This window comes from Rhinatrema bivittatum, chromosome 3, assembly GCF_901001135.1.
Source record: "Rhinatrema bivittatum chromosome 3, aRhiBiv1.1, whole genome shotgun sequence".
Taxonomy (NCBI): domain Eukaryota; kingdom Metazoa; phylum Chordata; class Amphibia; order Gymnophiona; family Rhinatrematidae; genus Rhinatrema; species Rhinatrema bivittatum.
Genome location: NC_042617.1, coordinates 36,991,009 through 37,012,583, shown reverse-complemented (window position 1 = coordinate 37,012,583; position 21,575 = coordinate 36,991,009). Strand labels below are relative to the sequence as shown.

Here is a 21,575-nt window from a genome sequence, read left to right as displayed (position 1 = left end):
TCGTAAGATCAGCAGAATTGAAGTTGCTTGTCATGGTGCCAGAATTGAGGAAACTGAGCGGTGACCTGCCACCCAATGGGCTCAGTTAACTGCTGCAGGGTAGTGGATGGAGGAGATAATCGGGACAGGAGGCCAAAGGGGGAAGCAGATGCTGGGCAAGCAACAGGGGACTGCCGATGCTGGGGAGGGGCAGGTAAGCAGCAAAGGGAACAGATTCTGGGGAAAGGGGAACAAGCAGCAGGAGAGAGTGAATGCTGGGAATGGAGGAGCAAGCAACAGCGGAGAGTGAGTGCTGGAGAAGGTGGGAGCAAGAGTCAGGGGGACAGATGGTGGCAAAGGGAGGGGAAGAGGCAGGGGCCAGACGGTGGCGAAGAAGAATGGGGAGATGCAGGGGGCAAATGGGAGAAAAGGAGGAGATACAAGGAGCAAATGATGGTGGGGAAGGGAAGGAGGTAAGAGGCAGGGGGCAGATACTGGGGAAGAAGGTTGAGGCAGGCAGTAGATGCTGGGGCAAGAGACGGGGAGATGGATGCTGAGGGGACGGAGGAAGGATGGGTGCTAGGGAAGAGAGAAATGAAGGGTTGGTGGAGGCAGGCGGTATGAATGAGAAATGAAACACGGATGGAGTGGAGGGGATGGGAGACAGAATGGAAGGGTAGGAGAGAGAAAAATGAAGTGAAGAGAGAAGTAAGGGGAAGAGGAAAGGATCAGATACTGGGGGAGAGAATAAGAAATGGTTGTTGGAGAGATGGGAATGGAGATATTAACAGGATGATGTGAAGATGGAGGAACAGAAAGAGGTGGAGTGGAAGGGAGATAAGGAATGAACATAAAAATTGTCATACTGGGTCAGACCAAGGATCCATCAAGCCCGGTATCTTATTTCCAACAGTGACCAATCCAGGTCCCAAGTACCTAGCAGGATCCCAAATAGTAGATATATTCCAAGTTGCTTAGGCCTAGCGATAAGCAGTGGCTTTCGCCAAGTCTACCTGGTTAACAATGATTTATGGACTTCTCCAGGAAATTGTCCAAACCTGGCTTTACCACATTTTCCAGCAATGAATTCCAGTGCTTAATTGTGCTTTGAGTAAATAAACATTTTTTCTGATGTTTTAAATGTGCAATTTAGTAACTTCACGGTGTGTCCCTTATTTTTTTTTTTAAGTGTAAACTGATTTTATTTATTATTTTTATATACCGACATTTGATCTCAATCGAGATATCACACCGGTTTACATTCAGGTACTGTAGGTATTTCCCTATCCCCAGAGGGCTTACAATCAAAGTTTGTACCTGAGGCAGTGGAGGGTAAAGTGACTTGCCCAAGGTCACAAGGAGTGACAGCAGGACTCAAACCCTGGTCTCCTGGTTCATAGTCCACTGCTCTAACCACTAGGCTATTTCTCCTCCCTTTTGCATTTACCCTTTCTACTCCACTCGTGATTTTATAGACCTCTATCCTGTTCCCCCTTCTCTTCTCCAAGCTGAAGAGCCTTTTCTCTTAGACAACTGTTCCAGCCCCTTTATCATTTGGTTTTCCTTCTCTGTGAAGGCGAGAGGAAGAGGTGGAGCAGATGAGAGAGCCAAAAGATGTGAGAATAGCTACAAAGTAAGAAGAGAAGAAATGGAAATGAAGGGAAGAAAGATGGAAACTAAGAGGAGATATGAGAGCAGAGAGTATCAGGACTGAATCCAAAATAGAGAGAGAAAGAGGAAGGAACCATGATGGGGCAGAGGAGTGGAGATAGCAGGTGAGAAAGAGAAGAGCCTTGGTGTGGTGGTGGTGGGGGGGAGGGAGGAATCCAGGGAGATAATGGAGGAGGAAGGACATGAGAAGGAAAGTGGGTAGGGAAAAGAGGAGGAGGAAGGGAGAAAGAAGAGGAAGTGTTAAATCTTCACTCAGAGACAAAGAAGGAAGAGAGAGAACTGCAACAGAAAAGAAATAGGGAGAAGGACACCAGAAAGGAGAGGAGGCAGAGATGAAGCTAAGAGAAGCTGGAGAACGAGCAGAGATAAGAGGAAAGAAATAAAACTGCAGACATACAGGTTGGAAAATGTCTCTTAATTTTAGATTCCTTGCCTTTTTTTCTGTGTTAGGTAGGTAGTCTAAGGCAAAGGGCTCCCAGAATTGTCCTCCTCATTTAGCCCTGCTGTCACTGGTCTAATTATGGTTATTTTCTGGAAGGACCGAGGAACTGGAGGCTGTGCCATGCTGTGCTAGGCCACAGCCTGAAATCTCGCTCTGCAGCTCTGACAGAGATCCATGAGAACTGAAGCTGACCCAATGATGATATGAATTATCTGAGATTAGATACTTGAGTGTAAGTGTTTAAATAAAGTTTCCTAGCGTGTAGCAGATGGACTCAGGACCAATGGGTATAGTGTACTCCTGATAGCAGTTGGAGACGGATCAGATTTCAATCTGACGTCAGCCCTAGTACATATACCCCTGCAGGAAGTGCAGCGCTTCAGTATTTTCCGTCTCCATAGCAGTTAGGGACTATCTGCATGCTCTCACAGCGTTAGAGTAAATTCACTGGAGAAAACCCAAAATAAGAAGAAATCTTACCTCTACAGACGAGCCCCGCTCTCCTGCAGTGACACCCTCGGGTCCCTCCCCCAGTTGAGAATTCCCGAGGTGATTTCCGCGATCCCTCGGAGGTAAGCCTCGGGCCGGTGGCCGACCCTCGGCGGGGACCTAGCCTCCGACATCGGGTGAGGCTGAGAGGCAGTTGGTGCAACTTCAGGCGCGGCGGTGAAGGTATTTTCCCTCTCCCCCCCACAGCCGGAGACCGCCCGGAACGAGACCGGGAAGCGCCGAGACAAGGTAAGATAGAAATCTATTTAAAAGTCTCCGGTCTCCGAAGCTTGAGGAGACGCACAGGTCGTCAGCCAGCACCAGTGCCACCGGGTTGATCTGCCCTAGCAGGGCTAGACCCCGGTCAGATCCGAGGGTCCTCCCACGTGGAGACCCTCCGAGGTGGTCACCATTTTGATATGTTCGCCGCCCTGTCCGCCGTTCCGATCTGTGCGCACAGAGGCGAGCCGTGTGCACAAATACCTTGTGTGCACAATGTCACACGCCCAAGTACCATGCGCACAAGCGACGCGCATAGCCACACGCTTACTATGCCAGGTGCATAACTTTGATCTGTGCACACAACAGCGCGCACATCTCCCTGAGCGTGCACCATACCTGAGCGCACAACTGTATTTTACGTGCACAAGCCATGGCACCACCGGAAAAGAAACTCAAGGCTCAGGGCCTTTGCCCAGCATGCCACATTAGAGCTGCACAGCATGGGAAGGCCACGGCCCTGTGTATACAGTGCGAAGAGGCCCTAGGGGATCCAACTCATGGCCCTCCCCAGCCGGTACCGGGTTCCAGCCTCTCGAACAGTACGCCGGACCTAGCATTGCACAGCGGGACCCCCCCCCCCCCCCCCAAATGGGGTTCCCCAGGGACACGGCACCCCTTAGTCTAGACCCAGCATCTATCTCCTGGGTAGAATTCTTCAAAGGTCTGCATACCTTCATCCACATGCAACCAGGGCCTCCTATAATACAGCCACAGGCTCCACCAGAGGACCTCAACATCCCAGGACCCTCTATGCTAAGGGAAGTGATCCCACCGCCCAGAAGCCCCATCTTCGGGGACACGGACAACTCGGATGAGGATTCAGAACCCCTGGAGGAAGGGGAACTCCCTCCGGGGACGGAGCTCCACCAAGCCATGAGACGCTTCTTCACCAAGGACGAGCTTCCAGACCTGGTCACCCACAGCGTAAAAGAGCTTGCTATCCCGGGCACAAGTGCCTCGGGGAAACCTAAGATGAACCCCCTACTAGAGGGACTCCGTCAGACCTCCCATTATTTCCCACTATTACAAGCCATCCAGCAACTAATTGACCTGGAAAGGGATGCCTCGGAAACTACATTCAAAGGGGAGTGGGCTCTGGCAGCCATGTACCCTTTGGACCCAGCCGCCAAAGATCTCCTGGCATGTCCGAAAGTGGATGCCATGGTCTGCGCGGTCTCGAAGTGCACTACTATCCCAGTGGAGAGAGGAGCAGCACTCAAGGTTGCTCAAGACAGACGTCTGGAATCTATCCTCAAACAGTCCTTTGTCGTCTCCGCTATATCTTTACAGTTCATGGCCTGCTGTGCCGTGGTGACATGCACCTGCTTATCACAGACCAGGAACAACACTCCTGGGGAGGCCCTGGAACCAGCAGTATCATTCCTTGCGGACGCTGCTTCTGATCTGGTGCGCACCGCAGCTAGAGGAGTGTCATCTGCCGTGGCAGCCAGAAAACAACTCTGGCTCCGAAACTGGTCGGCCGACACATCCTCCAAAACGAGATTCACAAGGATGCCTTTCAAGGGAACACTCCTGTTCGGAAGCGAACTAAAGAAACTAGCCAACAAATGGGGCGAGTCCCCACTGCCGCGGCTACCGGAAGAGAAACCAGCGATCCTTCCCCCGAACCTCCAGGGGCAGAGGATCATAGCACTTCAACCCATATAGAAGCACATATCAAGCGGCCTGCCCCGCAGGCTGAAGCCAGTCCTTTCGGAACAAGCACAACAAAAGGGGAACCAGCTCGGGCCCAGGCCCCAGCTGCACCCCATAATCAAAATCAGCCGACCCATCCAAAGGAAGAATCCATAGGGGGCAGACTTGCCCTATTCTACCAAAGATGGGTCGAGATAACTTCGGACAAGTGGGTCCTATCCATCATCCTAGAGGGATATTACCTGGATTTCTACCACCTCCCTCCGGAAAAGTTTGTGGAATCCCCCTGCCACGACCCTTCCAAGAGGATGGCAGTGGAAGCTACACTGACCAGATTGCTAGCCTTAGAGGCTATAACACCGGTGCCTCCACAACAAATAAATACTGGACATTATTCCATCTATTTTATCGTCCCCACGAAAGAAGGAATGTTCAGACCCATCCTGGACCTCAAGGCGGTCAACAGTCACCGGAAGATTCCTCGCTTCCGCATGGAAACCCTACGCTCGGTAATAAGGGCGATGCAACTGGGAGAGTTCTTTACATCCCTGGATCTGTTGGAAGCCTACCTACACATTCAACTGCTCCCTTTCACAAGGAGTCTTCCCGGACACTCTCAAATTGGCCAGCCTAAAACCCATACTCAAAAAATTGAACCTGGACCTGAATGATCCCAACAACTACCGTCCTATATCAAACCTGCTGTTTGTAGCCAAGATTATGGAGAAAATCGTAAATAATCAACTTTTGAATTACCTGGAGGAACATAATATTCTACACCAGTCACAATATGGATTCCGAAAAGAACACAACACAGAAACTCTCCTCATCTCGCTCCTAGATCAGGTATACATTGGCATTGGCAAAGGACAGTCCTTCCTCCTAGCACTTCTCGATATCTCGGCGGCTTTCGACACCATAAATCATACTACCCTTATAAACCGGTTATCAGACATAGGAATTGCAGGACCCGCCCTCAGATGGTTCATAATTTATTCAAGAAACTTCACAGTATAATGTATATAATGTAAATAAGGTAATCCTTACAGTTCTACTCTCTTATTCTTATCTCTCCTCTAAGTTTAAGACCCTTGTTGTAATGTAACTTTTTGATCTCCTTGCACTTGTTTATGTTCTGTTCTTTGTTCTCACCCCTTGTTACATGTAAACCGGCATGATGTGGTTTCTAACCATGAATGCCGGTATAGAAAAAACGCAAATAAATAAAATAAATAAAATCTCTTTTCTTAACAACATAGCCTACAATGTTAAAATCAATAACAGAGAATCCCTTCGCACTAACTCCCCATTTGGAGTACCCCAGGGCTCTTCATTATCGCCCACCCTGTTCAACATTTACCTTCTCCCTCTCTGCCATTTACTCTCAAAATTAAAACTGAAGTTTTACATATATGCAGACGACGTTCAAATCTTAAACCCCATATCTAATTCGTGGGATTCACACTTGCAAACAATCAACCTCCACCTCGCAAGCCTTAACCTGGTCCTTAACACTACCAAGACAGAACTCCTCATCACCCCAGAAGGCAGTCCCTTTCATCAACAGCTGCACACTAACACACAAATCTCCCATGCAAGAGACCTTGGAGTCATAATAGATAGCCACCTGAGTCTAAAGAAATTCATAAACCACACTACGAAGGAATGCTTCTACAAGCTGCAAGTACTCAAAAAACTCAAGCCGCTCCTTTTCCATAACTATTTCAGATCGGTCCTCCGAGCCATCCTGTTCTCAAAGGTCGATTACTGCAACTCCATCTTGCAAGGTCTTCCTGCTACAATAAAACCCCTCCAGCTGCTTCAAAACGCGGCTGCAGGAATCCTGACGAATACCAATCGGAGAGAGCACATCTCTCCTATACTAAAAGATCTACATTGGCTCCCAGTAAACTTTAGGATTCTCCATAAATCACTTACAATTATTCACAAAAGCATACACCATCAGACCCCTCTTGACCTGCTACACCCTCTCAGACTTCAGTCTACGACCAGACCCTTAAGGGAAGCTTACAAAGGATCCTTAAACATTCCTCCAATCAATGCGGTGCACCAATCAAACATCAGAGATCGGGCATTCTCAACAATAGGTCCCTCCATGTGGAACACCATGCCACCGGACCTCAGGCAGGAAACCTGTCTCATAACTTTTAAGAAGAAATTCAAGACATGGCTTTTCTGTCGAGCCTTTCCCTGTTCCTAAGCCAATAGCTTGACTTAGAATTGTTCCCAACTCTACTGTGATTAAACAAATTCTAAGTACTCATATATGTTATAATGTGGTGGGCTCCTTTTGCCTCCCTCCCACACCATCTCCTGTAAAAAGTTAATTATCGCTGTTCTCCCCTCTTTATTTCCTATCCCCAGTTTTTGCGCCCCTGTTACAATGTAACTTTTTGCTTCTTCAATCTATGTCTCTTGTTATTTGGTTATGGTTAACCGCTTTGTTCGATGTAAACCGAGTTGATTTGATTTGTATCAAGAAAGTCTGTATATTTATTTATTTATTTATAACTTTTTTTTATACCGAAGTTCAGGTAACAGAATTACTTATCACTCCGGTTTACATTATAACAAGTAGAAAACAATGACAACATATGTCTTACAATGAACAAGGGAGTGAACAACTTGGATAATATAACATAACATAACTAGGAACAGTAGCAGTATGCACTATTAGAGCGAAACTAGCGCATGGGGAGGGAGGTTTGCTAATGGGGGGGGGAGGGGGAAGGAAGGTTGTTCGTGGAAGGGGGGAGGAGGGAGAAATTTCTTATTGATGAGTAAAAACATGAGCATAGGTTCTGGATATATAAAAGGTTCTGGATATATAAAAGCCTTAAATAAATAAATTCTGATCCAACAAGAGCACCAGCGTTTTCTACGCTTCTTGATCCTGGACCGCCACTACCAGTTCCGGGCACTACCATTCGGGTTAGCCACTGCACCCCGGATGTTCACCAAGATCATAGTGGTGGTGGCAGCAACACTGAGGAAGGAAGGAATCCGCGTGCACCCTTATCTAGACGATTGGCTGATGAGGGCGAAATCCTCCGAGGAAAGCCACCAGGCAACCAACAGAGTCAAAAACTCTACTAGAGAGCCTTGGGTGGGTGCTCAACACAAACAAGAACTGCCTGCTGGCCTCCCAATCTCTAGAATACTTGGGAGTCCAGTTCAACACCAAACAAGACAAGGTCATCCTGACAACGACAAGGAGATCAAAACTGATGACCCAGTTACAAACCCTGTTGAGCGAACTTCGCCCCACAGCATGGGATTACCTACAAGTCCTCAGCCTCATGGCATCCACACTGGAAGTAGTGCCATGGGCACGAGCTCACAGGAGATCCCTACAACGCTCACTACTATCACGATGGAATCCACTGTCCCAGAACTATGGTGGCTACAAGAAAGCCATCTCAGCCAGGGAACGAGACTATCCTCACCAACCTGGATCCTGCTCACCACGGATGCGGAGCACACTGCCAGGAGCTAACCGCCTAAGGGCAATGGAACAAAGAAGAGTCAGGATGGAACATCAATCGCCTAGAAGCCCAGGCAGTCAGACTAGCCTGCCTACGGTTCTGTCACAGACTCCAAGACAAAGCGGTCAGAGTAATGTCAGACAACGCCACAACAGTGGCCTACATCAACCGTCAGGGAGGAACCAGAAGCTAACAGGTGTCTCTGGAAATAGACCTCCTAATGTCATGAGCGGAAGCGAATCTTCAAGAGATCTCGGCCGTCCACATCGCTGGGAAAGACAGCGTTGCTGCGGATTACCTCAGCAGAGAAAGTCTAGACCCAGGAGAATGGAAACTGTCGAGCACAGCATTCCAAATGATAGTAAACCGTTGGGGAACACCAACCATGGACCTCTTGGCAAACCGGTCCAACGCCCAAGTGTCCAGTTTCTTCAGCCGCAGGCAGGAACTCCAGTCCCAGGGAATTGATACCCTAGTACAGACCTGGCCACAGGATACTCTGTTATACGCCTTCCCGCCATGGCCCCTATTGGGCGCAATCATTCACAAGAGAATGCCACAGGGGACCAGTACTTCTAGTGGCCCCGGACTGGCCAAGAAGACCGTGGTATGCAGACATGCGAAGACTGCTGACAAGGGAGCCCCCTTCCGCTACCTCCACACAGAGACCTGCTCCAACAGGGACCGATCCTCCACGAGGATCCAGCTCTATTCTCTCTTATGGTCTGGCCATTGAGAGGACTCGTCTGAGGAAGAGCGGATACTCGGGGGCAGTAATTGACACCCTACTCCGAGCATGCAATTTCTCCACATCCCTAACATACATAAGGATTTGGAGAGTATTAGAAGCCTGGTGCAAGGACCGCGAAATCATACCACGCTCAGTCAAAATTCCTGCGATTTTGGAATTCCTACAGAATGGTCTACAGAAGGGATTGTCTCTCAACTCCATCAAGGTACAGGTGGCCGCATTGTCATGCTACAGAATCAAGAGTGAGAGCGGCACCATAGCCTCTTACCCAGATGTCTCCCGCTTTCTGAAAGGAGTCAAGCAGATCCGACCACCCCTAAAGAGGCCGGTGCCTCTTTGGAACCTCAACCTGGGCCTAGATTTCCTAGCAGGAACCTCCTTCAGACCTCTCCGCGGCCTGTCTCTCCGACTATTAACATTGAAGACAGCCTTCCTGATGGCAGTCTGTTTGGCCCGTCGTATATCCGAGCTACAAGCACTGTCCTGCCGAGAACCGTTCCTCAGATTCACCCCGGGAACCATCCAGGTACGCACAGTTTCGTCGTTCCTTCCCAAAGTGATGTCTCACTTCCATCTCAACCAAACCATCTCGCTACCATCGCCAAATGAGCATAAGAATTCGGAAGAGGCTCGAAGTCTACGCCATCTCAATGTTGGCAGACTTCTAGTCTGATACCTGGAAAGGTCGGAATCTGTACGAAAGACGGATCATCTATTCATCCTTCACAGCGGGAAGAAGCAAGGGGAAGTGGCCTCGTGAGCAACCATAGCCCGCTGGATCAAAGAAGTCATCAAGGCGGCCTACGTAGAAGCAGGCAAGCCACCGCCTTTACAAGTCAAGGTCCATTCTCCTAGAGCCCAGGCAGTGTCCTGGGTGGAAACCAAGATGCTGTCACCCGCCGAGATCTGCAGGGCAGCGACATTGTCCTCCATCCACACCTTCTCCAGGTTTTACCGCCTGGATGTTCAGGCTCGGGAGGACACAGCATTTGCAAGGGTCACGGGCAGCCTCCCACCTGGTTCGGGAGTAGCTGTTATACATCCCATTGGTCCTGAGACCATCTGCTACACGCTAGGAAATGGAGAAATTACTTACCTGATAATTTCATTTTCCTTAATGTAGACAGATGGACTCAGTATCCCACCCACGGCTGCCGTTACTCATGGAATTCTCGGGTGACATCTCCGAGAGCGAATGATTCACGGGTAAGCCATGCTTTCCTTCATCTAGGACACCCATCCTACCGGGTGTCGACGTTTCTCGGTTGAGGGCACTGGCGGTCTCCAGCTAAAGCCAATTCAACCAGTTCAAATTAATTAAGTTACCAAGTTATAAAGTTAATCAAGTTATTCAAATTATTCAGTCATATATATATATATATATATATATATATATCCACAATGCTTTTCGAGGAGAATACTGAAGAGCTGCACTTCCTGCAGGGGTATATGTACTAGGGCTGACGTCGGATTGAAATCTGATCCGTCTCCAACTGCTAACAGGAGTACACTATACCCATTGGCCCTGAGTCCATCTGTCTACACTAAGGAAAACAAAATTATCAGGTTAGTAATTTCTCCATTTTAAGTTTAGAACCTGAGACAGCATCAAGCGCAGCTCAGCCCAACCTATCCTTAAACACGTAGGTCCCCACTGGGAAAGACAAGTATTTCAAACAGAACTGAGCATGACAGTCCACCAATTCAGTTCTTCATGCTATAATTAGGTATTATACTTCAGAAAAGCTACTTTTTAATTGAAGATTAATATTATTGCCAAGGCCTAGCAAATGCAAACAATTTTATGAATGATTATGAAAAACATGAATTTCATCTAAAAGAAGAATTTAGGAGCAACACTAAGGTATAGTTTTGCTTCACTGCTTTGTTTTTATTAGGGGATGAAGAAGAAAGTTTATATTTATTTTGTTAATTATTTCAATGATTTAAGTACTACTATTCAATTAACTAGTGTCAAAAAGTGGCCCTTATATGTCTTCGTGGATTCCTAGCTAAGAGGTCAGTAAAGAGGTGGTTGGTTATTAATGGTCGGACTCCCCCCATTGGAAGGGGCCTTGTATGGAGATTAGTTTTTCTGTAGAGCTAGAGAGCCCAGAAGGTTCCCTGTTTTTCATCGTCTAGCTCTCTCCGCCAGCGAAGGTGACTGGGGTTCCAGAGCAGAATGCCCAGGCCTTCAGGAGGATCCTGAATGAAAGACTCAGGAAGTGATGCTTAAGGAAAGAGAATACATCATCTGCTCCTGGTTTCCAGGGGAGACCACCCAACCCGTGCTTGAGAGGTGGAATTACAGCATGGAGCAGAAGGAGGCCGCCAGCTGTGTCAGATCAGCACTAAGAAGTGGTAGTGGGGGCCGATCAACGGTTCTTCGGATGATGGTGAGAGGAGGAGCCGTCTGAAACACAAAGGAAAGTTCACTTTCAGACAGGAGCAGAACCAGGTTCCTGCTTGGTCCAAGGAGAATCTCAGTGTGGGAGCGTCTCCAACGCCTATCCTCCTACGTGGGTCGTGGAAGTAAAATTTCCATAGTGTTGCAGGTTCAGGGATTGTAAACTTTTACACTATGTATTGCATTTTGTTCTGCCATCCGGATACCACTGGAAGGACATGCACGCATTGTCAGATTCTTTACCCCTCATAAAATACTTCTGTAAACTTTACTTTTTGGAACAACCCTAACCCGTGTGGCTGTGTGATTGGTAGAGCAAGTTCCTGAAAAATGTTACAGCCTAAGGATCTAGAAAGCTTGTCTTCCCCCCCCCCCCCCCCCCAGTTAGAAAGGACCCAGGAGCCTCATTGGTGTGCTTGATGCTCTCTCAACTCCCTGATGTGCCCCCAGGTCAGAAGAAGTAGACAAGGGAGTAAATCATAGTCATGAAAACATTAATTAGCTGAATGTTAAAAGTCCGAACTATTAATTCAAAATGTGAAACAACTATCCACGTACTAGAGACAAATAGCAATGCTATTTTATAGAAGCTGATAGTTTCCAATAATAATCCTTACAAAATCTGCCTGCCTTTATCAAAGCTGTATATGATTACAATTTGGAATTTGTTGCCAGAGGATGTGGTTAGTGCAGTTAGTATAGCTGTGTTTAAAAAAGGATTGGATAAGTTCTTGGAGGAGAAGTCCATTACCTGCTATTAAGTTCACTTAGAGAATAGCCACTGCCATTAGCAATGGTTACATGGAATAGACTTAGTTTTTTGGGTACTTGCCAGGTTCTTATGGCCTGGATTGGCCACTGTTGGAAACAGGATGCTGGGCTTGATGGACCCTTGGTCTGACCCAGTATGGCATTTTCTTATGTTCTTAATGAAATTCAGAGATAGAGGACATTGTAAAAAATGGTTAAATAAAATGAACTGTTAAATAAAAGAAGAGATGTAAAAGAAAAATATTTACTCACAAAAAAGTAAATCTATCAAACTACATCTTCAAAAAGAACCAAGAAATATGATAGGAAACTGGAAGATTTAACCTCTAATGTTGAAAACCACTGCTATGAAATGCTTGTGCTTGCAAGTAAGGGAGCTAAGGATTGGCTCCTGGATTCCTTTTAGCCATATCGGACCATAATCGGTCATAGGCCCACGCATGTCTTTGTTGTTATTTATTATGTTTTAAATTGCAAATAAAAACTCCAGCTTCCCTTTAGAAGCTTCTAAGGGAAAGTACTATTTTTTTTTTATTCTTAATGGGAGTGTTCTAAGCGGAAGCCAGATTTTTTTAAAATTGCAATTAAAAAAAAATATTGAATAAACAGCAAAAACATTTATGGACCTGTCATTATTCATATCCAGTTTATTTCAAGGAAGCCTTGAACAAATCCTTAACACAGGGGTTACGAAGATCCTCATCTACACTACGAGTATGATCTGATTGTTCTAAGAAATATGAGGTGCAATGAGATGCTTTTTTTGACTTAATTTTTATTTATTTATTTAGCATTTTTCTATACCGAACTTCATGGTTAAATACCATATCAGATCGGTTTACATCGAACGGGGGATAGAGAAAAACTTGTAACAGAAATGGAACAGTACAAAATACTCAGAAGAGAGCAGTAAGTTACATTAAACAAGGACTATAAACTTGGAGGCTTTACAGCTTAGAAGTAAGAAGAATAGAAGGCCCAATAGAATGCACCCAACTTAATTGTTGGGTGCATTCAGATAACTGACTCTCTGTTGTTAAATGACAGTACTGGTGGGGGCAGAAGCATCCAGAGGTCACTCCTACCATACGAAGTGGAGTAGCCTAGTGGTTAGAGCAGCAGCTTCTCTGAATGACGACGGAAGGCAGGGTTCACAGCCTGTGCTACTGCTTGTTGTAATCTCGAGCGAGTTGTGTCACCCTCGGGTACAAACAAATTGGCGACAGGGGAATACTTACAGTACCTCAATAGGATCCATGCTGAAAAGGTGGAATATATTAAAAAAAATTATCAGTGGGGCAAGAATATTTGGAAGGGAGGGCCAGGAAGTGTGTGTGGGGAGGGAATTTAGTAGCATACTTTTTTAAAAGAAATGAAAATGTGCATTCATTTGGAACAAAAAAATGTTCATACTTGTTGTTTACAATAATCCATTTCCTAGCGTGTAGCCAGATGGACTCAGGACGAATGGGTATTGTGCTCTCCTGATAGTAGATAGATGCATAGCCATGGTACTTAAAATAAAAGTCACTGAAGTCCTCAGATTTTAGCTGGTAAGCTTAAAAAAGAATAACTGCACTATGAAACATGATGTTAGAAAGTACCACATAAGTATACAGCGTGACAGGTGTGCGTGGCTCACATCGCGCATGCTGTTAGATTCTCCTACAAGAAGATGGAATGTGCACATTTTGTGTCCCTAAGCTGAACCATTTCTCTCTTTCTTTCCAGCGAAGCGTAGAGGATGATGAAGGAATGGCAGAATCGCAGGAAGCTGACGCCCTGAGAGAGAGACAGCACTTTCCGACGCAGAGCGTAGAGTACGGGGCTGTTTCTTCATCTACCAACCCGGTCTCGTGTGCCGGTGAAACCACGGAACATGGTTTAGGCAATTCAACCTCTTCAACAAACGATATACAATAAACGTAATGTTTTGTGGGGGGGTTTTCCCCTGCAAATTCACAAGGAATTTGGTAAGGAACTAGGGAGGACTCTCCTGACTGCAAACAGTGGGGCTACTTTAAGATGTGGAAATGATTGCACAGGAGAGCCCCCGCCCTGGCTGCTTTGGCTAGAATTTACACCACTCACTGGCAGAGTTTTGGGGATTATGTTATGGTTGTGGGGTAGCGATTAGGTAACCACCCCCGCGCGAGGAGTATCTCAAGAGACTGCTGCCTATGTCCTACTATTGATCAGTGGCAGGAGAGCAGAGACTTCCACGGGCTTGATGAATATTTACAATGTTCATGATTTTTTTTTGTTTTAATAAGGAAATAACCCCCGTTGTAAAGCACATACAATGGATGAGGTGGAAGATAAAATTCCTCTTTAACTTTTATGGCTTAGCCTGGTGCCACTGGTAGTACCGTTGCAATACTGAGTCCCCCTACCCTTGGTTCCTGTGCCATACAGTGACACTCAGTGTCTGATTTCTGTAAGTCCAAACCTGACAAAATATGGAATATCAAATGTTTGTAAATAAACAAAACTCTAAGGGCTTGGATTTACTAAGCTTTTTCGCCCATCGATGCACTATGGGGAAAAAGCTTTAACAAATTAGGCCTTAAATGACTGCAAGATTTTAGAGGAAGGTGTTTTAGTGTGAAAGCCAAACAAGAATTCCCACTGTCAGTAAAGTGAAAGCCTACAGGAAACAGCAAAGCTCACTGCAACCTTCATAAGCATATTTATGTGACTAAGTATTCATCTGTGTTTCACTTTTTCCAATGCTAATAAAAAAATAATTAAAGCAATTATGTAGAAGAACGATCTGATTCATTCACTAGTGCAGTCTACCATGTTCACAGAAACATTGAGATTGTATTTTTTTTAGCGCCTGCTCAGGACAGTAAATCATAAGAAGATAAGAAAATGCCATACTGGGTCAGACCAAGGGTCCATCAAGCCCAGCATCCTGTTTCCAACAGTGGCCAATCCAGGCCATAAGAACCTGGCAAGTACCCAAAAACTAAGTCAACTTAATTAATAGCAGGTAATGGACTTCTCCTCCAAGAACTTATCCAATCCTTTTTTAAACCCAGCTATACTAACTGCACTAACCACATCCTCTGGCAACAAATTCCAGAGTTTAATTGTGCATTGAGTGAAAAAGAACTTTCTCCGATTAGTTTTAAATGTGCCCCATGCTAACTTCATGGAATGCCCCCTAGTCTTTCTATTATCTGAAAGAGTAAATAACCGATTCACATCTACCCGTTCTAGACCTCTCATGATTTTAAACACCTCTATCATATCCCCCCTCAGCCGTCTCTTCTCCAAGCTGAAAAGTCCTAACCTCTTTAGTCTTTCCTCATAGGGGAGCTGTTCCATTCCCCTTATCATTTTGGTAGCCCTTCTCTGTACCTTCTCCATCACAATTATATCTTTTTTGAGATGCGGCGACCAGAATTGTACACAGTATTCAAGGTGGGGGTCTCACCATGGAGCAATACAGAGGCATTATGACATTTTCCGTTTTATTCACCATTTCCTTTCTAATAATTCCCAACATTCTGTTTGCTTTTTTGACTGCCGCAGCACACTGAACCGACGATTTCAATGTGTTATCCACTATGACACCTAGATCTCTTTCTTGGGTTGTAGCACCTAATATGGAACCTAACATTCCGGCCGATACAGTACAGTGCACTCTGACGGAGCGCACTGTTAACCCGCCACTGGACGCGCGTTTTCCCTTACTCCTTATTCAGTAAGGGGTGGAAAACGCACGTCCAATCCGCCGAACCTAATAGGGCCCTCAACATGCAAATGCATGTTGAGGGCCCTATTAGTCATTCCCGCACGATTCACTAAGTAAAATGTGCAGCCAAGCCGCACATTTTACTTTAAGAAATTAGCGCCTACCCAAAGGTAGGTGCTAATTTCTTCGGGCACCGGGAAAGTGCACAGAAAAGCATTAAAAACTGCTTTTCTGTGCACCCTCCGACTTAATATCATGGCGATATTAAGTCGGCTGTCGGGTCGAAAACCGGACGCTCAATTTTGCCGGCGTTGGTTCTCAAGCCCGCTGACAGACATGGGCTCAGAAACCGGACGCCGGCAAAATTGAGCGTCGGCTGTCAAACCCGCTGACAGCCGCCGCTCCTTTTGCCCATTTTTACCGCCAGGCCTAATTTAAATACTGAATTGCATGCACCGGCGAGTGGTCAGTTCGCCCGCGGACTTTACTGTATCGGCCTGATTGTGTAACTACAGCATGGGTTATTTTTCCCTATATGCATCACCTTGCCCTTGTCCACATTAAATTTCATCTGCCATTTGGATGCCCAATTTTCCAGTCTCACAAGGTCTTCCTGCAATTTATCACAATCTGCTTGTGATTTAACTACTCTGAACAATTTTGTGTCATCTGCAAATTTGATAACCTCGCTCGTGGTATTTCTTTCCAGATCATTTATAAATATATTGAAAAGTAAGGATCCCAATACAGATCCCTGAGGCACTCAGGGGAAGGGGAAAGCCGGCAGTCCCGCCTGAGCCTCTCCAAGGGCCACGGCGAGGCGGCTGCCGAGCGCTCGCCTCCTGGCTGCCTGCCTCCTTTATTTCCCCAGGCACGGATGTAAATCAGGATGCAGACTTGATGCTCGGCCAGGAGGGCGCAGGCTAGGATTTCCGTGTTCAGCAGGCAAAACTAAAATGCAACAGAGCGGAACTGAAAACCCGCCCTGCTCCGTGCTGAATGGAGATCCTAAAGCAGGGGTTTCCCCATGTCCCGAGCCAGAATCACCAGAAAGCACGCGGGAAGGAAGGTGTGGGCGATGTGACAAAAGGAACCTAAAATATGAATAAACGCCATCGTCGAGTTTACATAATCGACGCGTGGAAACAAGAGCATGGCATCAAGCATGCGGCGAGTCAGTTTGATATAAAACAAACCTGATGAAAGAGATGCGGGGACGTGAAGCTTGTTCGCAATGCAAGAAGAAACTGAAACAATTTGCAAACACTACAAAAACTGGAACGCGATCAATACGTTTTAGAAATAAATAGCTGTCCGCTTTGAAGCATGCTCCCCTTTTTACCTGAGCACAACCTCGCTGTAACGCTCCAGTCGCTCAGTCTCTGAAATATATACTACAAAAAGACTTTTTTTTTTTTTTTTAAATCGGAGCCCTTTTTATTTGTTAGGGACATCCTGAGGGCTCACCGATCACGTGCGCTGTGCACGCTTTCAGGATGTGCTTTGTTTCGGTTTCAGTTGCTTCTGCCGGCCTGGGATATAATGGGGGGAGGGGGGTGCACTTTGAGCCATAGGAATAGGGCAGTGCATTCTCTGCACTGCGTTAGCAGGTCAGAAAGTAATCACCGAAAGGGGAGCTGGGGGAGGGGACTACCTAAACCCTGCACAGCTATAAGAGAGCAGGCGCCCGGCTTTCCCTGCGGGCGAAAGCGCAACCGTCAGCTGACGAAGCGGGAGCAAAATGGGACTGGAACAGCAAACGGCAAGGAGAGCTGTCTTGGAGTTTATGGTCTTATTTGTAAATTCTCAGTAAAATTAAAAATAAGAATGAAAAATGTTGCGACGAGGGTGGGATTCGAACCCACGCGTGCAGAGCACAATGGATTAGCAGTCCATCGCCTTAACCACTCGGCCACCTCGTCCTGTTGTGAAAGCCTACTTTCCTGATCAGTGATAAGGAATTCTGCCTGCTTATCACTCCACATTCCTAGATTACATATTTGGGAATCCTGCCAACATGAACAAATACACAAGGCAAATTATAGGCCAATACTATGAAGCTGGACACGCGGTTGGATGCATGTTTTCAACGTGCATCCAATACCCCTTATACCGTAAGTGGTTTAGCACATCGAAAACTTGTGTCCAACCTCCCCCTCCCCCCCCCCCCCCAAAAAAAACAAACAAACTAATGCAAATGCATGTTGATGAGGCTATTATGAACCTAGAATACTGACAGTAAAATGTGCGGCGGTGGCTTGGGCAGGCATTAATTTCTGAGCAGCCAGAAAAAGTGTACAGAAAAGTATTAGTACACCCTCCGACTTAATATCCTAGTGATATTAAGTATATATTCACCATCAGACCTCTCTTGATCTGCTACACCCTCTCAAATTGCACTCGACGTCCAGACCCTTAAGGGATGCCTACAAGGGATCCTTACATGTTCCTCCTATCAAAGTTGTACACCACTCAAACATCAGAGACAGGAGACGTTCTCTATCACAGGTCCCTCCATCTGGAACGCCATACCTCCGGACCTCAGGCAGGAAACTTGTCTACTATCTTTTAAAAAGAAACTAAAGACATGGCTGTTCTGCCGAGCCTTCCCCGCCACTAGCCCAACAGCCTGACTTAGAATTGTTCCAGCAATTATGTAAATAAACAATTATGTAAATAATAAACGCTAAATCACGCTCACAAGTTATCATGAGGACGGCTCCTTGCCTCCCTCCCATACTCTCTTGTATATAGTACTTTATCTTTGTTCTCCCTCTCTTTTTTTCCTACTCCAAGTTAACACATCCTTGTTATAATGTAACTTTATACTCCTTCAAATTGTCTCTTGTTGATTGGTTGGTTATAGTTACTGCTTAGTTCGATGTAAACCGAGTTGATTTGATTTGTATCAAGAAAGTCGGTATATAAAAGCCTTTAATAAATAAATAAAATAAATATTAAGTCGGAGGAACCAAAAATATTAAAAAAATAAATAAAAATAATAATAATAATAAAAAACTTGCCAGCTGGTAAGGTTAGGAAAACGGACACTCAGTTTTACCGGCGTCCGTTTTCTTAACCCATGGCTGTCGGCGGGTTCAGGAAACTGACGCTCGTAAAAAGTGTCGGTTTCCTGAACCCGCTGACAGCCACCTCTCCTGGGTTTCCGCTGATAAGGAGGCGCTAGGAACGTGCTATTGCCCCTAGCGCCTCCTTATTAGCGCGACCCCCTCATTTAAATACAGGATCTTGCGTCCAGGAGAGGTGGCTGGGCGCGTGTTGGGAGAGAGGGCGCTCACCACTGAGTGCCCCTTTTTCCCGCACTCTTATTGTATCGGCCTGTCACTGCTTTACCACAGCCAGCACTAATCATCCACCTCCGATTGTGGCTGCGTATTTGCCTCAACAGCACACGACTTGATTTTTGTTCATTATTCATATACTGGAAGTTTCTTTGTGCTATTTAGAGACAGATTTATTCCAAAAAGTATTTAAACTACGTGTAAATATTGGTTATAGGGACCTTTGTTTTAGGTTTTCCTTTCCATTTTTCATGGGGATTTCAATGTGATGAGGAAAAAAAAATCATTGAAAAAAAGGACTTTTTTCATTGCTATTTTTCTTTGTTTATTATAACAAAGTCATTTGTTTCCCTCTGGTTTCTTTTGTTATTACATTGCCACCAGTTAGGAGCCACTTCAGAAGCAGTGGTCAGGGAAGTGATGAAAAGAGGGCAAGGTGGGGAGCGATGCCATAAACCCGCTCGCCAGTTTCCTGGGTTCAAGTTAATTTTATTTAATTTACATATTTATTTACATTACATATTTTGCTAGTACAACTAGAACAAAGTGGATCCCAGACACCCAATAAAAGTAACATGCAATATACATTAGGATCATTTAAGAAAAGAATGCCCCGGCAGCACTTCACCAATGCTACAGGAGAGATTTGCCTCCCTCTTGTGGCAAACTTTAAGTTTGCTGCCAAAAGAAGACAATACTTCATCTTGGGGATATTTTGTCGCGCAAAATTGAAGATTATTACGCGGAGCCTTTTGAAGTCTGCCTTAGCGCCAGCATTGCGATGTATTTATTTATTTATTTTTCTGGACTTGGCAGTTTTATTTTAACCCCCCTTGGCTTTCCAGCTAAATTAGAAACGGGTTTCCCAGCCAGTGTGCCCTCAGACCTGACCAGGTGTACCGTGGAAAAGTCAGCATTGCCCCGATACTCAGGACCCGATCAGTGCCCTGGGCTTGGCTCTCAACCACTCCAGTGCATCTTTCTGAGCATATGTGTAGCCATGCATGCCTTGCCTTTCCAGCTGCAGCACGAGCCCCGGAGGGTGGCGCTTTAACAGGCAGCATGCAGGGCAGAGACAGCTAGGCCCCCCCGGCTTTCTGCTGCACATAACACATTGCACACAGCACCTCCTCCTCTTATATCTCCCATGCCTGCTCTTGGAGTCCCACCCTCCCCTCTCTTATCCCCAGACCAGGCAAGATGGGGAGAATGTTCACTGAGCACCAGATGCAACCCACTCTGAGTGTGGTTGGGAGCAGCGACAGCATTAGTGGCAGAGCTCTGGAGCCACATGTGCCACCTGCAGCGGCAGCGAAGTTAGAAGCCAAGCCAGCTGCACCCGCTGCACAGATTTCTGCGTTCCCCTGCACGTACAGTATATGTATTATTATTTGTGTTTAGTGTCCGCCCTTTTGAACTATCGCTCATTCAAAGTGGGCTACAGTGGCTAAAACCCATAGGAGGGCTACAAACTGGAGAAGGAAGCAGGCGTCCAGGAGTGAAAGAGATCTGCACCTGGCAGGGAATTGAGAGGATGGGAGGGAGGAAGAAAGAGTCCAAGTGTGGTAAGGAGCAGAGGGCAGGAAAAGAGCAGGAGTCCAGAGGCAGTGAGGAGTGGAGGGAGCAGGAATGTCTGCGGGAGGGGGGGGGGGAAGAGCTAAGATAGGCGGCTGATGGGTCCAGGTTAAAAGACAGCTGAGAGCGAAGCAGAGAGCAGGAGAAGAAGGAGAGTGGAGGAGGCCATAAGGTATGAGCGGGACAAAATTGTGGCTGAAGCCCAAGGCAGTGTTACCGAAAAAAATGTGCTGAAGCTGGAGTAACCCACAAATGCAACTTGTACTGCATGCTGTGTGTATGCATGTCTACCCTCATTTTTCATGCAATCACTGGCACTGCCACATAGTGGGGTAGATTTTCAAACCGCGCGATTTGGCCTACTTTTGCTGGCGCATCAGGCGCAAGCAAAAGTACGCTGGATTTTAGTAGATACGCGCGGAGCCGCGCGTATCCGCTAAAATCCGGGATTGTCGCGCGCAAGGCTATCGATTCTGTATAGCCGGTGCGCGCCGAGCCGCGCAGCCTACCCCTGTTCCCTTCGAGGCCGCTCCTCTAACGCCCTCCCCTCACCTTCCCCTCCCTTCCTCTACCTAACCCACCTGCCCGGCCCTGTCTAAACCCCATCCTTACCTTTGTCGGGGGATTTACGCCTCCCGGAGGGAGAAGTAAATCCTCGCACGCCAGCGGGCCGCTAGCGCGCCGGGACGCGACCTGGGGGTGGGTCCGGAGGGCGCGGCCACGCCCCCGGAACGCTCCCGACACGCCCCGAAAACGCTGCTGCGCTCGGTCCCGCCCCGACACGCCCCCGACACGCCCCCCTCCAAAAACCCCGGGACTTACGCGAGTCCCGGGGCTCTGCGCGCGCCGGTAGGCCTATGTAAAATAGGCTCACCGGCGCGCAGGGCCCTGCTCGCCTAAATCCGCCCGGTTTTGGCCGGATTTAAGCGAGCAGGGCTCTGAAAATCCGCCCCAAAGCGAGCAGTGTGGGGGAGCTAATAATTAGAGCCTCCTCCCATGACGTAGGCATGTCATTTCATTTCAAAAGCCACTGGAACGCTG

At 46.8% G+C, this 21,575-nt stretch overlaps 1 protein-coding gene and 1 non-coding gene across 4 annotated transcripts in view; one reads left to right on the top strand and one right to left on the bottom strand.

Moving 5' to 3' along the window:
* FAM177B (family with sequence similarity 177 member B) overlaps positions 1 to 14,710 on the top strand; it is a 29,813-nt gene extending 15,103 nt beyond the window's left edge. For all 3 annotated transcript variants that reach the window (XM_029593129.1, XM_029593127.1, XM_029593128.1), the window contains exon 5: positions 13,686 to 14,710. In XM_029593129.1, the coding sequence (XP_029448989.1) occupies positions 13,686 to 13,877 (192 nt within the window). In that variant the 3' untranslated portion in view covers positions 13,878 to 14,710. The remainder of the gene's footprint in view (positions 1 to 13,685) is intronic.
* Positions 14,711 to 17,497: 2,787 nt separating this feature from the next.
* TRNAS-GCU lies at positions 17,498 to 17,579 on the bottom strand. The gene has a single exon. It is a non-coding gene; the product is annotated as a tRNA-Ser (tRNA).
* Positions 17,580 to 21,575: the final 3,996 nt, after the last annotated feature.